Source organism: Balaenoptera ricei, chromosome 20 (genome assembly GCF_028023285.1).
Source record: "Balaenoptera ricei isolate mBalRic1 chromosome 20, mBalRic1.hap2, whole genome shotgun sequence".
In the NCBI taxonomy this organism is placed as follows: Eukaryota; Metazoa; Chordata; class Mammalia; order Artiodactyla; family Balaenopteridae; genus Balaenoptera; species Balaenoptera ricei.
The window spans coordinates 19,511,764-19,529,258 of record NC_082658.1 but is presented as its reverse complement, the minus strand read 5'-3'; the positions used below and the strand labels follow the sequence as shown (position 1 = coordinate 19,529,258).

The window sequence follows — 17,495 nt, the reverse complement described above, 5'->3', positions numbered from 1 at the left end:
AACAGCCATTTAGCAAATAATCACAAATATATGTGTTTATGTTTATTACTGCATATTATAAATAATTGCAAACTGAGATAATTGGTATTATGACACAAGTAAGCACATAAATTATGCTTTGAAGGAGAATTAATGTAGGCACCTAATTTAGGGTTGGAGGGTCAAAGCAGAGACCTAAAGAAAGAGTAGAAGTTTAGAAGTTAGGTAAAGAGTAGGAAGGAGTGGAATCCCAGTAAAAGAGCCTGTGCAAGGGTCCTGGGGTTACAGAAGTTGGTGAGTTCATTCAGGGAACTAACAGAGGACATAACATAAAATTCAAAAGAAAAAGGAGCAGAGGACCAGGCTGGAGAGATGGGCTGAGGCCAGACCAGGTGAGCTTGCTGGATTTTATCTCAAATGCAGGGAGAAACCACAAAAAGGTTCCAAGCAGAGGAGAGGCAAGATCTGATTTACAGTGTTATAAATCAGATTTAACCGTGTGAAGCTGTATGAAGAATGGATGGTAGGAGGGCAAGAGGGACCAGTTAGAACAGTCCAGGCAGCACACAATAGTAGCACAGCCCAGGAAACTGGCAGTGGTGACAGAGGAAAGTAATCAATGTGGCTGGGGGGCTGGTAGGGGGGAGTGTGGGAAAGGAGGTAGCAAAGAGGACTCTGGTGTGTGGCTTGTGCTACAGCAAAGTTTCCAAGAGTGCGAAGTAGAAACGTCTACTGGGCGGGTGGACAGGTGGGTGTTGGGCTCCAAAGTGAGGTCTCACCTAAGTGAGGTCTGGGCTGCTGGGCTGCAGACGGAACACTGGGGCCTAGGGCACGGGTGCAAGCCTTGGCTGTGGATGAGATTGCTGGGGAGGAGGGCAGACTGCTTCCACGGCGCTTGGTATCTCCTCCCAAACGACGTAGATCCTGGGCACCAGTTATGTGCTAGGCCTTGTGTTCACAGCTTCAAGGTACTAAGGGATCTGGGACTGTCCCTGCCATCAAAGACCTGGTGATCAGGAGAAGATCTCCCAAATGATACAGCTCACTGCAGGTACCAGATGGAGAGGAGTCACTTCATGGTAGAGAGATGAGTGTTGTTAAGAGAAAAAATAAGGACCTGCGGGCCTTCAAAGGAGGGAGCGAGTGAGCAAGGAAGCGGGAACATCTGTGAAGGTTTCTGGGAAGAGGCGGTATTCGAGATGTTCCTTGAAAGATGGATAGGATTTGTGGAGCTGGAGAAGTGGAGAAGTCGGGGTGAGATGCCTGTTCTGGGTAACAGCAAGGTCATGGGGCAGGTCAGAGCAGAACACAGTGTCCTGGGGCAATGGGAGAAGAGGGAAAAAGGAAGGTTCTGGCCGCCTGGTTGGGGGGGCAGCGGGGGAGGTGGGGAGGACCGAGTGGCAGGCCTGGGGCCCCGTCCTCCTCTGCCGTGTCCCCCACAACTCCTCCAGGACTGTGTGCTTAGCAGGCCCTCAGCAGGTATGGGCGGAACTGAAGTGGCCCCCGCTTGTGCCAGGCAGGGCTCCCTCCACTCCCCAACCCCATCTGGAGGGGATAACAAACAGGAAATCATGAGGCCCGGGGCCAGACGGACATCGGGTCCCAGTACAGGGTGGCCATCCCCCAAGACAATGCCCGGCTCCACCCACCCCTCGTCATCACTGCTTTTGCAGGGTACTTGAAGCTCTCCCAGGCCCTCACCAGCAAGCAGGTCACCGGTCACCGTGGCCTCATAGCAACTTGCCCAGCAAGCAACGGATTAGGAATCTTGTTTTAAAGAGGAGGAAACAGACTCAGACTCGAGAGAGGGTGAGTGATCTGCCCAAGGCTGCGCAGGAAGACCTGTCCTTTAAGACTTCTGCCAAGGGGGGCCTTGGTCCGTGGGCTGAGGTTCCCAGCAACTCAGAAGTCAAAATGGGGAGGGGAGGGCCTCTATTTCTGATCGAGTCGGGGCAGAGGGCCTCCAGTCTACCCTGGGAGGTCCAGCTCCATGGGCTGTGCCCCACCATTGAAAACGGAGAGGAGAAGGAAGGCGTTGTAGGCACCGCCCCAAAGTGATTTGGAGAAGGAAAACACTTCCTCTTTCCACAGACACTACCCCTCAAAGGGTAGTCAGGGCCTGCACTGGCACATCCCCATGGGCACAGGGCCCTTGGCACGGGCGGACACAGTGTCTCAGGTCTTGGCCAGCCTAAGAGGACAGGCTTCCTTCCCTGAGTCCCCTCCCCCTGCCCATGCTGGGATCCTGCCCTGAGGGGGCCTGTGCACTATCAATGCTTGGAGATAAAAGGTGAGGGGGCCGCATTTTCATTCAAAACCCCGTCCAACAGTCTTTTGGCTGACTCTGCATTTTGGACCCTAGGGAGGGCACTGCTAGCAGTCCCCCCTCTCCCTGGGCTGTCCCTCCTATTGTCCAGGGAAAGAGTGGGCAGGAGCGGGGGGAGGGGGGGGGGAGGGAGGATACAGACTGAAAAGGGGAGTGGCAGAGGAGAGGGAAAGGAGAAGGGCTCACCCCCTCCAGTCTCGCCAGGCTCCTCCAGACCCCAAGGCCGCTCCCCAGTTTCTAAGCACACACAGCAAATGTGTGGATGGAAAGGAAAAGTCTGGACCCGGTCTTTCGGGGCTCCCATCCCCAGCTCCTCTACAGATAGCTTCCAACCTCCCTGCCCCCACTCCACAAATGGAAACAAAATAAGAATAAGAACGGTAGCTTTTACACTCTGTTCCTACAGTGTCTGTCTGGATGGAGATGGAGGCAGGGTGCCCGCTGAGCTCTGCAAACTCCCGGGGCTGCAGTGGGCTGATCTGGGGGCGGGGATGGGTGTGAACAGATTGTATCCGCAGCTTCCAGGACAGGATGGAGATCTGGCCCAGGCCTCTTATCAGTCTTTCCCTCCAGCCTTCAGGATCAAAAACAGAAAAGGGGGCGTGGCTAGGGGGGAGGCCTTCCCCTACGCCCCCTACTGGGTGAAAGCGGAAGGTCCTGAGGCAGAAGCGGGGCTTCAGCCACGGGAGAGGGGGTTTCACCATGGCCCTGATCTCCCCACCCAAGGCTCCTCACACCCAGGAGGGCTCCCCACAGTACCCTCCCGCAGCTGCCTATCTGGATGGTAGAAAACAGCCCAGCTGTAAGGTCACTTAGCTCAGCCACTTAACCACCGGTGCTGTTTCCTCATGTGTAAATGGAGATAATGTCCCTCTCCCAGGATTGTTGGGATTAAGATTTGTAAAACAGAGATAAAGTCCCAGGCACACAGTAGGTGCTCCACAGATGTTAGCCTTCCGTTCTCTCCAGCCCCCACCCAGATAGGGCCACGGTCCCTTTCCACTGTCCTAACACGGGGTACCACGGCAAGGAGACAGCGATGATCACGTGCAAGGTGAGGAGCAGAGTGCATTACGGCGATGATCTTGCCTAATCTCAGCCCTCTGAGGGAGGTTCTGGTCAGATCCCTGGGTTACAGACGAGGACACATGCCCAGAGAGGTTATCACATCTAGTAAGTGGCAAAGCCAGAACTCGCTACACAGCCTACTCCACCTCCCCGCCCCCGACCCCGTGGAATTCCCAGGGGGAGCAACAAAAAAGGCAAGTTCGTTTCCTCTCCAGCCTAGACTAGCGATAAGAAATAGAGACCCTTCCCTCCCCAAACACACAACACAATCACAGACGCCTCCCCCTTACACCCTCTGTGCCCTAAGTCACCGCCCCCTCCAGCACACAAACCGACACCCCTCCCCGGCTCTGGGTCTGATTCTCCTCATACACACTCTGACCCTCTCACCACCTCCCCAACACACACCCAACCTTGACCTCCCCACCCCTAAAACACACCCAACCCTGACCCTCCCCACAAGGCACACTGAATCCCAACCCTCAACAGTAAATACCGGTCCTCAGAGACCACGCCCCAGGGGCTGGTTTAGAGGGGGGATCCTGTCCCATCTCTGGAGCTTCCCACTCCGGCTCCCTGGGAGATGACAGCAGGACAGATACCCACCCGTCCCCAGTGACCTGGAGAACAGTTCTGTCCTTCCACAGGCCACCGGGTCTTTGAAGGGTACACCCAAGGTCCAGCCTCCTCCTGACTTGGGGAGAGGAATGGGAGGTGGAGGGAGGACTATCCAAACACCTTTGCTGGTGGGAAGTGGGAGGAGGGAGCCTCATGTGCCAGGTTGCCTACAGAAAGGGTGGCAGAGGACCAGAGCATATAATCGCTCCTTACAGGAATGGGGGCCACAGATGTCCACCCCTCCTAGGAACTGCCTGACCCCCAGCACCAGCCCCCAGGTGGGGAGAGCGGGGAAGGCGAGGCCGCCTCCATGCCTGAACTTTGATCTGTCATGCTTCGCTACCCAGAGCTGAGAGCCAGGGTCTCCAGGCCCCTCAGCCCTGCCCAAGAAGGAGGGAGATGCCGGGCTCCCTCAGGTTCCTGGCCACACCTCTGGTCCCAGAGAAGGGGAAGGTCAGGGAGAAGCTCAGAGGCTGGGGGCCTGGGTAGGAAGAGAAGTTGTTGTTGTTTACTAGGAAGGGACAGGGCAACCCACAGGCTCACAAAGGGAGGGGGCAGGAAGGGGCATTGCCTAACCCGAAATGTGGGCACCCCACCCTGGGGGAAGAAGGTTACCAGGGTGGGAAGTGGGGTACCCGGAAACCCTCCCCACCCACCTCTAAGAAAGAGGAAGAAGCTTGCAACATTCAAAGAAGGGCAAAACATTTGCTTGTCCGGCACAAGACAGGGCAAGGTCGGGGGTCAGGCCCAGCCCCATCCAACCCTCCGTGAGCCAGGCCCCAGGTGGACAGAGTGTCTGGGGCTCTGTCCCCATCACCTGGGGAAGAGCAAGCTGTCCACCGGCACCAGGCTGAGCACCCTCGATGTCTCCCTCCCTGAAAACCCCACCCTGGCAGGAAGCAGACACTCCAGTCACTGGAGCTGGGATATGAACCCCAGTCCCCATGGACGCAGGCACTACCCCACACAGACACACCCGCCCCTTCCCCCGCAACCCTGAACCCAGACACTGGCCTCCCCCGTCACCTAGCATAGACTGAAGACCAGGCCAGAATCGGGCTCCCGACTCCGACTCCCAGGTCAAAGTGCTGCCGGCTGCGCACCCGCCAAGGGAGGAAACAGAAGGTGGAGGTTTGAGGAGGCAGCATCCGCCTGCCCCCTGCCCCAGGGCACAAAGGGTAGGGACCTAAAGGAGCACAGACTTAGAGCCCCTGCTCCCAGTGGCCGGTGGGGCCCGGGAAGGAGGGGGCCACCGTGCAGCCACAGGAGGTGAGCCAGGAAGCAGCGGTGGCAGTGGGCAGCCGGCCAGTGCGGGCAGTGAGGCGCCCAGCCAGGGCCTGCCCCAGGGACAAAGAGACTCCCTGGCTCCGGGGAGAGGGCGCTGCCCCCACGCTGGGAAGGGGGCACTGACCCAGCCCAGCCGGGCGCACAGGGCAGCGGTGCCAGGCAGCTTGCCAGTGGCCACGGGAGAGGCGGTGGGTGCCCGGGGCAGGGTGTTCAGTACCTGCCCGCCAGGAGAGGTGGGACACGTTTCCCAGGTCAGCAGCTGACCAGCCAGCCCGCCGTCCACGGCCCCCTTCTGCTGCTTCCACCCCCTCCTGCCCCAGGCCAGGCCCCGGCTCCCTCCCCCCGCCAAGCCCTGGCCCGGCGCCCAGCTGGGCCCTGGGGGCCAGAGTTACTGTAAGCGGCCTGGCAGGCCTGAGGCCTGGACTCTGCCAGCTGGCCATAGCTGCCGCCACCTCCCACTACCTGGCTCGGCCAGCCAGGGAAGGTTACCGAGACCCCCACCCAGCCAACAGGCGACCCCTGTGGCAGAAGGCGGAGGCGGAGAGAAAACACAGGCCCTGCCAAGAGCAGGCTGGCGTCCGCAGCCAGAGTCCAGGCTGAGCGCCCCCTCCTGGGACACTGCCCCGACCCGCCAGGCTGCCTGTGGGCCCCTCCCTCTCACCCTCCCCACAAAGGGAAGCACCACCTAGCCTGGCCAAGGCGAGGGGAGGGGAGTCTACGCCGTCAAGCCCCTTCCCCCAGAGGCACTGGATGGGGCGGGGCGGAGGTGGGGCGCTGCTCTCAGTAGAGCTGCCATTTCCACCAAATGTCGAGAGGTTTGTTTACCCGCCTCCAGCCTCCGTGTCCAGTCCTTGGAGCTATTTATAAGGCCCTCCACGGCACAGCACTGGGGGGGGGGGGGGGCACGTGAGAGGCGCCGGAGGACAGCACTGTTCAGCTCTCCCTCTGTCCCCCCACCCCCAACACCAAACACAGTCCCAGCCATCAGCCTACAAGCCCCCCAGACGACGATCCCCCTTGTCTGGAGGAGCCCTCACCACTGCCGAAGAGGCCCTGCCTCGGCCTGCCGCCCTCCACCGCCCCTCCCACCATGCCCACCACTCCACTTACTGGCTGGGGATGGCGTGCTATAGCCGCTAACTGGAAGCTGGTGCTGGAGAGTGGTCAGAGCGCCTGGTGGGGAGAGTCCCCCCAGCATGGGGGGGAAGAAGAAGGCGTAGGGGGGCACCGGGTATCCATTGAGGTGCCCGCCCCCAGGTGTCGGGCAGGAGCTGCTGTTACTGGCCATGCCAAGCAGCCACAGTCAGAAGAGCAGGCGGGCGCTCTGGCGGGCTTCAGGCCGCCTCTCCTCGGGTCATGGGGCCTGGGCGCAGAGGGGGTTTGGGTGGTCAGCCCACCCCCCTTCTGTCCTGGAGCTGCGGTCCAAGGCTAGCAGGCTGATCTCGGCCTCCTGGAGCCCCGACTCCAGTTGGGGGCCAGGTGGGCTGGGGGACGTCCCAAGAGCCGGTCCTTTGGTCAAGCAGTTCTGTGAGCTGGCACTTTCCCAGGAAGGTCCAGAGCTGGCCTTCAGGACGCTGAAAGGATGCCTCTCCTAGGTGGGCCCCGGCTAGGTGGCTGGGGAGGCCATGTCCTGTGATGCTGCAGAGAGAAAAAAGGCAGGTGAGTGGGCACCGAGGAGCAGGCGCACGGGCATCCCCCGCGGAGCTCCCCAACCTGGGCGGCCGGAGATTTTCCCGTGGCACCCGGCTGAGCAGACAGCTGGCACCATGCCTGGCTGGCAGAGACGGCCTGGGAGTAGGGCCCAGACACTGCTGGGGGTGGCAGGACAGCAGAGCCAGGCGGGGGAGACGGGGACAGAGCCCAGAGCCGAGGAGGGCCTCTCACCCACAATCCTGAGAGGAAAGGGTCCCCGGTACCATGCCACCCTGGAAGATTCCTGCGGCAGAGGAAGGCAGCTGGCCCTCCTTCCCCCAAAGCAGGTTACCTGAGGTCAAGATGCAGAGAACGTGTGCTTGAGGGGAGGAGGGAGGGGGAGGAAAAGCCGCTTCCCTAAAGCGGTGGCACTTCTCAGAAAAATGACTCCTAAGCCAGGGGGCCCCCGCTTACACCACTTCCCCCCCAAATCCAAGCCCAAGCACCCCAGATGGGTCTGTCCCACGGGCCGGAGAGGAGGCCTGTTTACATACATACAAATCGGGAAATGGGAACCGAGGACTCCTGGGTATCACCTCCATTGCCTAAGAGCATGATGGGCAGGGACTGCCCAGGGTGGAAGCCCCCTACTCCCAGGCAATGGAGGGGCAAGGGAGACTGATCTCAGAGTTCACCCACATACTCTGTCTGCAGAAGCAACCTCCCTGGAGAGCGTGGGAGGTGGGCAGAAGATGAAAGGCCAGATGCCCCTCCACCAGTGCATCCACAAATCCATACCCTGTCTGAACAGCTGGGACCCAAGGACACGCAGAGATAACACCACAGGTAGCAAGAGACAGAGATGAACCCAGAAATTCCACGACACAGTGAGACAGACAGGCAGCAACAAGAGCAGAGAATGAGACGGAGAAAGAGAAGCATCCACAAGAGGTCCAGGAGGATATATATAAAGAGTATCAATAAATATGCATGTATTTATATATGAGTGTGTGTGTATACACACACATATGACATATATGAGAGACAAAAAAAAAGAGACAGAAACATGGCCAAGCAAAACCACAATGAGATACCACTTTGCATCCACTAAGATGGCTATAATCAAAAACACTGATAACAACAAGTACGTGAGGATGCGGAGAAATCGAAACCCTCAGACGTTGCTGGTGGGAATGTAAAATGGTGCAGCTGCTTTGGAAAACAGTGTGGCAGTTCCTTAAGAGGTTAAACACAAGAGTTATACGACCCAGCAATTCCACCTCTAGGTATCTACCCAAGAGGAGTTAAAACATAAGTCCACACAAAAACTTGTACGTGGGTGTGGATGTTCATACCAGCACCCCTAATAGCCAAAAAGTAGAACCGATCCAAATGTCCATCAACTGCTGAATGGATAAATACAAAGTTGCACATCCATACAATGGAATGTTATTCTGCCATAAAAAGGAACAAAGTACCGATATACACGACAACATGGATAAACCCTGAAAACATTATGCTAGTTGTAAAAGACCACCTACTGTATGATTCCATTTATATGAAATGTCCATAATAGGCAAATCTATAAAGGCAGAAAGTAGATTGTGGTTACCAGGGGCTGGGGCATGGGTTCGAGGGAAATGGGAAGTGACTGCTGAATGGTATGGGGGCTCTTTCTGGAGTGATGAAAATTTTCTAAAAGTGATTGTGGTGACAGTTGCACAACTCTGTGAATATATTAAAACCAGTGAATTGTACACTCTAATGGGTGAATTTTATGGTATATGAATTATATCTCCATAAAGCTGTTAAGAAGAAAGAAAGGCGGGGAGGAAGGAGAAAGAAAAGAAAAGAAAACAGGGCCACAGAGATCCCAAATAAGGACTACCTCCCTTTCCAAGCCCTTCCTCCCCAAGCTCAGGCCGTGCCAGGCTCCAAGCTCCAGGCTCCAGGCTCAGACCTGGAGTCCAGGGGACACACACATGGCCAGCATTTGGCTGAGGACCATGCCTGGGATGGGGGAGTTCTGCCAAGGCCACTATGGACGAGGCCAGGACTTCTGGGCCCAGCCGGGCCGGCCAGCCAGCCTGTGACTGTGCGGGGCTGAGGGAGGGGGAGGGGGACAGGTACTTGCAAGGAAAGGGGCAGCTCCCCTATTGTTAACGAGCATGATTTTGACTGTTACTAATTATGACGACCATAGGGCCTCTCTCCTTACTCCTGAATGAGGTTCCCCCTTCCTTCCCCAGGCCCCTGCCAATTCCCTCCCGGGCTGCGAGGCTGACGTCAGAGAAGCAGGGACCCCACCCGTCGGCCAGCTGCCGCCCTGGCCCCCCACAACCCTGAGGGGCGCCACACAAGGGGAACTCGAGCCAGCAAGGGAGGGAGGGGTTGGCTGAGCCTCACCAGCGTTGACAGTCAGACCCTCACATACGTGCACACCCACTTCCAGAAACTCACACGCGCAGCTCCAGGGAAAGCGTCCGGAGGCCAAGAGCACGCGTGCTTGCACGCCCAGCCCGGGTGCATGCGGGCACACACGTGACACGTGAGGAGAGGGAACCCGGAGATGCGATCCCTCCACACCTGGGCTCCACACACAGCGAAGCCGGCTCCAGGCCTGCGTGCCCGGCCCGGGACACAGCTCCCCACAGACGCACAACCACAGCCTCAGAGTTTCCCAAACTGCACTTACCCTGGCCCTCACCCAGCCAGGCGAACCTATGCACCTGCCTCCCTGCGGCCCGGCCCCCCAGTACACAGCAGGGTCCACAGACACAGAGAAGCACACCGGTGGATTCAGGTCCAAATGGGGGCCAGCCTCTCTGAGGTGAGGCCCAGGAAGCCATTCACTCCAGACTCCAGGCCTCCTGACCCAGCTTTTGGGGCGGGGGGTGCGGCAGCAGATTCGGTCTGGACCCTCTGGAGCCAACCCTTGACCCCAGAGGAGAGATTAACGACAGCCGCCTTAATGCCTCAATTCTGCCCCTGAGGAGTTTGAAACTGGACCATACTTCAAACCTCAACCACAGATACACACCCCAGGGAGAGGCTGGAAGGCGTTCCCCACCCCCATCGGAGCCTCACTAAAGGAGCTCAGCCTGCAAACTTCAATGCAGTTACCTCCCTGGGGAAGGCCTTGAGCCAAGGGAGGGGGCAAAGGTTACAGAAATGGGCCAAGGGCCAGGCTGGCCAGGGAACAGGGATGGGCAAGGGCAGGGATGATGGGGGCGGGGCCAAAGAGCACAGGCCCGGCCTCAGAAGGTCCCTCTGGAACCATGACCCTTGGGGAGATGCCTGGGCCCTGGCCCCCTGCACCCAGGGGTGGAGAAGACACTGTGAGAGAATCGAAACCAGCACCAAAGAAAGGGAAAACAAATTACCCACATCCAACCTCCACCCTATGCCCGCCACCTCCACTGCCCATGGGCACCCTCCCTTGAGGGAGAGAAAAACCACAGGCCCACACCTCCCATACCCGGAGCCCAGCCTCGGCACAGCAGAAAGGGGGGGTGGGGGGGAGGGCCGGAGCACCTGCCACCAGCCAGGCACCCCTGCCCGCTGGGGCCTCCCTCACCCTCAAAAGGTGCCAGGATCCCTCCCCCAGTGTCAGGTGTCCCCAGCTACCCGTTCTTTATGTCCCCAGAGTCACACATCTGGAGAAAAAGGCAAATGTTGGTCGAGCTGTGAAGACAGTAGAAAGAACCATAAGTCTGAAGGGTCAAATCTCAGCTCTGCCACTCTGGGTGACCTTAGGCAAGTCACTTAACCTCTCTAAGCATCTGTTTACTCGTCTGTGAACTGCCTACCTCAACAACGGGCTGTGTGATTTAAGAGATAAAAGTCCCGGAAAGCACCTAGCACAGCGGCCCACCCGGCAGGCACACAGGAGGTGCTGGGCAACGGGTCCCCTCCCTCCCCTGCGCCTGCCAGCACCACCTCGGGGCCTCCCTGGGCAGTATGTCTGCTGTCCCTTCCCCAGCCAGGGCTAGCAGCTGCTGACAGGGCTGGGCGGGAGAATTACCCATTTTTCAGGGTCTGCTTCCCCCCAGACTGAGGACAGGAATGTGGGGAGAGGAATATTCGGGGTGTGGGTGGAGGCCTGACCACAACCCTTTCCCAAATTCCCTTCTTTCGTTTCACCAACCAAAAAAGGGAAACCTTTGGACGTGGGGAGGGGAGGAGGGGAAAAGGAATAGACGATTTCCCCCCCTGCCCTCAGGGGAGAGGAGCCAGGGGTCCCCAAACTCAGCTGGCCCTGCCCCCCTTCTTCATCCACTCCCTCCTCTCTGCTTCCCAGGCTACCCCACTACCATGGCTCCCAAGGAATAGAAGCCAGGCAGTCCTGGACGGGCTGAGAGGAGGGGATAAGGATTGGGGAGCGTAAAAGAAGGGGGGACAGGGGCTTTCCTAAGCATTCTAGACAGTCAGTGAATCATATGCAAATGACACCCAAAGCTCAAGCTCAACTTGAGGGTGGGGGACACGGACTCCAGCCCTGACGGAAGCAAAGACCCAGCCCCTCTGGACCCCCTCCCCTGTCAGGAGCTGGCAGAGCAGGGCAGGGCGCGACAGGGCAGATTTCAAACCAGAACAGTGGGCTGGAACTATTTATAAACTTTCCAGGAAAACGCACACACACTCACACACACACAAAGCCAAGACCTCTCCCCTCCCCCATACTCCTCAGATCAGCAGAATGATGAACATTACTCCCTTTTCCCCCTTTTTCCAGAGGCCCCTCTCTCCTCCCGGCCACTCTGGTCCTCTGTTTACCTTTTGCTCTCCAGGCTCTGGGCTGCAGGAAGCCAGCAGGGCCAGCCTCATTTTGAAAGAGACCACCCCAGGAGGGCCTGAGAAGGATCAGCGGGGTGAGGCTGGGACAGGTGGAGGGCACCTCTTCCCCACCAGTCCTCAGAAGCCCAGGCCTGCCTCGCTGGAGCTGGGACTTGTTGGAAAACCTGCCCCGAGCACATGCAGGGCCTGAGCACATCTACGGAGAGAGTCAGGGGAGTGCTGAAGTCCAGCGTCTGGCCTCTGGATGCTGCCACTGCCCACTGCCTCAAGACACAGCACCTAGTCCCAGAAAAGTGGATCTGATGTTTCCCCAACTTGTACCCGCCCAAGCTTCTGCCCCAGCTACACAGGGCTGCCTGACCTCCACGGGCCATCATCCCCGCAGTGACTGAATACCAGGCAGAAAGGGCAACTGGACAACCCAAGCCCAGGACAGGCCAGGTGCTGGGAGGAGGAACTGGGGTGGGTGGGGGGGATGTCTGCTGGTCAGGGCAGTGTCCCGACTCCGCACCCCAGGGACTGCACCCCAGAGCCCCCTGGGAGATGTGCCCGGGGCCTCCGAAGCCCAGGGCGGCTGAGGGGCCCACCCAGAACCAGAGCTGAAGCCTCCCACCCAGTCTTCTCTTGGAGCAGAGAGCAGGTGAAAGGGCAGGGGGCAGCCCAGGCCTCAAGGAGAGGGAAGGGCCCACGGGGAAGGAAGAAAACAGGAAGAGGAAGAGATGAGGCTGCCGAGGCCACAGCCAGACCACAGGAGTGTGTGGACCACACAAAGGCAGCTCTGTCCGGGTCGGGGACCGAAGGGGCACAGACAAAAGGGGACAGCCCCCCAGCCTGGAAACCACCGTCCTCACAGCCAGCCTGGCACGGGGCTTTCCCCACCCCCACCTTGGCAGCTGCCCCCTCACCACTGTCTCCCCTCTCCGCAGTGCAGGAAGCATAACTCTCACAAGGGGCGGGGGCTGCCGAGCGCACAGAGCAGCAGGTATGTGCGCGGGTGCGCGGCTGCAACCCGCCTCCCCCAACCCCTCAGCTCTGCCCCGGGCGGACACGACCCAGTGCTACCAGCCCCCTCCCGGCGTCCTTCCCTAGGGACCCCGGGCTGCAGGGAAGCCGGGAACGCCCGCCCCCGCCCCCGCCCCCCTCCCGCCTCAGGATATCCTTTTGGCTCTGACCCCAGACCGGGCCTGAGTCAGACCGTGCCCCGCCCCACACCCCCCATCCAGCGACCCCCAGGAACTTCCTACTCCCCACGCTCCACACCCACCTACTCAGGTGGGGCTAGAACTAGGGGGAATCTCTTCCCCTCTCCACCCCCAGCTGAACAGGGAAGCCCACCAGGGGGTGGGGCGGATGGTCACAAAGTCCCAGGACCAGTCCCTTAAAGCACAGGGCCTGCGGGGTCAGGGCGAAGCGGGTGCAGGCTGTGTGTGGAGGGGAGAGGAGGCCCTGCGGACCACCACCTCCCCAGCCCCAAAACACACACAACTGGGGATCCTGCCCAGAGCCCCTCCCTACTCCAGCCTGGACCCCAAGAAACCACAGAAACTCCCTGGGGAAGGTAGTTTCCATGAGAACACAGGACAGGAGAAGGCTCCAAAGGGAAAGGGGACAGAGAGCGGAGGTTCCAAGAACGGGCATCTTTCTGGGACAGCGGGACCCAGGCTGGAGGGGACAGGGTCTGCACAATCAGTCAGATTCACAGTCAGCCACAGCCAAGCACAGCCAGACGTGGTCACAGTCTCCCCGACGCTCAGTCTGAGTAGGTGGCTGTGACTCCTTCCCACAGACACAAGTCTGGGGGGCCCTGGGGGATCTGGGGCATTGGAGACCACACACACTCAGCTTGAAACAGCCCCCTGGGCAGGACCCCCCAACCCCCCCCTCAAACTGTGGGCCTAGGGGGAGGGGCAGCTCCCTCCCCACAAGAACCAGGGTAGTGCCCAAGGCGGCCATCTCCATGGCAACCAACAACAAACATCCCGGGAACCACAGAGGGACAGGAAGTGACAGCCACGTGACAGGAAGACAGTTTTTTTCAGTGGGGGGGGGCGAGGAAGATTGTTAGCAGCCCCTGGGGAATCAGCTGTCCCCTAAGTTTCCCCCACTTGGAACTGGAGGGAAGGGGTCAGCTGGGAAGGTGGCCACACACACACCCCCGACCCCACTGCAGTGTGCGCGGTTGGTCGCAGGGCTGACGGGCCCTCCCTTCCCGCCTGCCACTCACGGTTCTCCCCGCTGGGTCCCCCTCCCTTCCACTTCCTGCCGTGACTGGAGATCAGAGAACTCCCCACCGCAGCTTCCCCTTCTCAAGTCTCGATTCCTGGCCTGAAGGTTTCACTGTGGGGCGAGGGACACAAGGAAGGAGGGCTGGGGACCTGCGGTAGGACCCAGGGGACAGAGGCTCTCCAGGGGAGGAGCCGGGAGGGAGCTACTCCAAGGTAGGTGTGTACACACAGGCACACATAGAGTGAGTGGGTCACGGTGACACACCACCGGGCGCAGTGACACACAGAGACTGCCTGACCTCAGGCAGCTCTGGGAGGAAGGGAGCAGGGCCATTGGATCCGCCCCGGCGCGCCCCACTCCAGCCCGGTTCCTGAGCCTCCGAGTTCAGTTCAGGCGTCTCCTGGCCTCCAGGCAGGCGAGGTCCCAACCGTGCCCAGCCCCCACCGCCTCTCCCCTGCCTTTCGTGCTGAGGAATCCCCCTCCCTGCTCCAAGGTGCTCGCCCAGACGAGGGCACCTTGGCCGGAGGCGGGGGGAATGGAACCTCCCGCCACCCCCCTCCCCTTCTCTGCAGATGTCCCAGACTATATTTAGCCCAAACCGGGCGGCTAGCCAGACCCAGACTCCCCACTGGCCCGGAGCTGAGCTCCCAGTTTTTATGCAATTAAAACATTAACAGAGAACCACCCCCATCCACACACCCCCATACCCCCCAGCCCAGCCAGAGCGGCAGAGCTCAGAAAACACAAGGGCAGCCCAGCCCTGCAGCCAGCAATGCGGCTGGCGGTCATCGGGCAAATAGCAATAAACTCATCCCCTTGCCCATCTCCCGGGCCCTAACCCCCACAGGCAGGATAGGGACATCACCCACGAGATCATGTTGACACTTGTGGGGGGGTGGGTAGGCTTTCCTTGTTCCGGGGCCGGAAGGGAAAGGCATATCCAGTGGGGGGGGGTTGCCTAGTTGCAGAAATTCCACCTGTCATTTTGCAGCCCCCCTCCCTGGCCAGCTCCAGTTACAGGGCTGGGGCTTGGCAACAGGTGCTGGCCAGGCTGGCAGCAGTCTAATCCCCCACCCGCTCCCCAGGCTGACAGTGGTGCCTGAGGTCCAGGCAGGGGCCCTGGCCAGCAGGGTGCCGGGTAAAAGAAGGAGGCACTGCTGCCTGGTGGGGGGGGGCAGCCCAGGCCCCTTCTGTAAGACCTGGCCCCCTGGACTCTGTGATGTGTACTGGAGGGTCTGGAGAAGGCAGGGAAACCTTAGTTCCACCGCACCTATTTCATTTCCCCACAATGCCAGGCCGGGCGGGCTAGAGTGTGGGAGGTCTGTCTGCCTGCCTCTTCCTCCTCCTCCTCTCCAAATTCCAGGAACAGGCAAGGGAGGCTCCAGTTGCAGAGAGAGAGAGCAAGCAGGCGGTCCCAGCTGAGGGGGGGGGGGGCGGGGACTGGAGCGGGAGGCAAGATCCAGACGAAGCAAGAGACGCCCACGCCCAAGCCAGACAGGACAGACACACCGACACTGACACATTCTCCCACTCTGGGCCTGGTCCCCGAGTTCCGCCCACTCTGCAGGGACACCCAGACTTCCTCAGCCAATCCTGCCCATCCCCAGAACACTCCCTGGACACACACGGAGAGCCAGGCCTTCGCTCCCACCCCACATCCCCCCACAAACCCTGTGGGCTCCGTACAGCAGCCAGAGGGTGGAGAGGGGAACAGAGGGAGGAAAGACAGCAGGCGTCAGAGAGGACATGGAGCCAAAGCCCTGGGAACTGGGGTATCAGTTGCCACACTCCTTTCCCAAAACCCAGTAAGTCAAGACAACCCTGGCCATCTTGCCAGGAGCCCTGCCAGCTTCCCACACTCCCCAAACCACCACCACCACTAGAAAGGGTGTGGGGTGCTGGGCGAGTGGAGATTACCCCATTTACTCATCACAGGGATAGGATTACCCTCCCCAGATGCCCATCACCCCCAAACCCAGACAGAGCTCCTAAATGGACCCCACAGAGTCCCAAACACACCCACGCGTACAGCCTAGTCTGGGTCCTGCCCTGCCCGTGCCACCCAGAGGACAGGGAATGGGGCACTGAGGTTTTATCTGGGGGCAGGCCCCACCCTGTCACATAGTTCTGAGGACAACCCACCTAAGACCCTCAAGTCTTAGCAAGGAGTGGCGCAGGGGTTGGGGGGGGAGGGGTTCCCAGAGGGCAGAGCCAGCTTCCAAGACCAAATGATTTAGGGGAAGGGGAGCTAATTAACTGGGGTCTGGGTCAGTACCCCCAAAACAGACCTTAAGGGCCACTCAGACAATGCCCTTTCCCCCCACAATAGACAGGGTGGCAGGAACCACGTCATGGTACATGTGGGTGACTATGCCCAGCAGGGCGGCATGGGGGTGATCAGGATGGGGCTGCCCGAAGCTAGCTTCCTGCCAGGCTGCCACATGGCTGGGAGTAGGAGGGGGACCAGAGAGATTTCCCAGAGTGGTAGCAGGGGCATTTAGGGTCAACCTGAAGGATGGGGATTTGGGGGCTATAAGAGGAGGTGGCCAGGATTAAGCGGTTCCAAGCCCAGGGTCTTCTCAGAACTGCCACTGCATCTGCACTGCCCTCATCAGTCTGGCGGGGAAAGTCCTGAGGTGACCGCCTCATGCACACTCATTCACACCCTCCAAATCCAAGATCCTCAGCTCCCAAGGGTCAACTCCAGTCTGACCCTAGTGACCGCTCTGTCTCAGGAATGACATGGTCCAGACTCCCAGGCAGAACTGATGTCCTAGCCCCTCCCACTGCACCAACACCTTTCATAGCCACAAACTCCCTGACTCCACAACTACCCCTCTTCTTCCTCCAGGTCCAAATACTCTTTCTCTTATTCCCTCCCCCAGACTCATCTCCACCCCTCACAGGGGAAGCCCCAAGGCTCCAAACCACCCCCCACTGCAACCTGGGGCTTCCCCAGCCCAGCCTCCCCATCAAGCACAAGCCCTGGAAGAGAGTTTGGGGCTTGAGCCCGTTTCCTAGCAAGACCTGGCAACCTTACTGAACCACTTCCCCAGAACCCTGCCCTATGACCACTGCAGCCAGGGAAGGGGATAAGAGACATCCCTGAATCTCCTAACCAGGAAACTGGAGGAGGAATGGCAGTTAGGAGCGGAAGTGAGGGTTGGGGGTAAGCAGCATCGGGTGGGGGAGTGGGGGAGTGTTCCTCTGAAAACACACACACACACACACACGTGCACTCATCTCGCAGGTAGAAGGCAATCTGGTTACAGAAGAGGGAGCTGGCACTAGTGGGGGCCAAGGGTACCCCTCCATGCCAGCACGTGGGCAACCTATCCAAGGTAGGATGAACGGTGGAAAAGCGTCTCCAAGACTGGGGGGCTCTTCTTATCTGATTTCCACCTGAGTTAGTCCCCATCCCCAGCCTAGCACACTGGAGGCCTGGCCTCCTTCTCACGGAGCCTGACAATAGGGCAATGCCCAGAGAGGAGAAGGGGCATTGCCAAGCAGATTTTCCAGCGCCCCCTCCCACATACACATCTGGCTAGCAGCTTCCCCGCCT

At 59.4% G+C, this 17,495-nt stretch overlaps 1 protein-coding gene across 3 annotated transcripts in view; it reads right to left on the bottom strand.

Annotated features, from left to right (window-relative positions):
- The window catches only part of RARA (retinoic acid receptor alpha), a 43,549-nt gene that overhangs the window by 16,302 nt on the left and 9,752 nt on the right, over nt 1–17,495 (bottom strand). For 2 of the 3 annotated variants that reach the window (XM_059909023.1, XM_059909022.1), the window contains exon 2: nt 6,389–6,916. In XM_059909023.1, coding sequence (XP_059765006.1) covers nt 6,389–6,566 — 178 coding nt within the window. In that variant the 5' untranslated portion in view covers nt 6,567–6,916. Of the gene's footprint in view, nt 1–6,388; nt 6,917–7,162; nt 7,183–17,495 lie in introns of those variants that run through there. The other variant, XM_059909024.1, reaches the window with a different exon arrangement.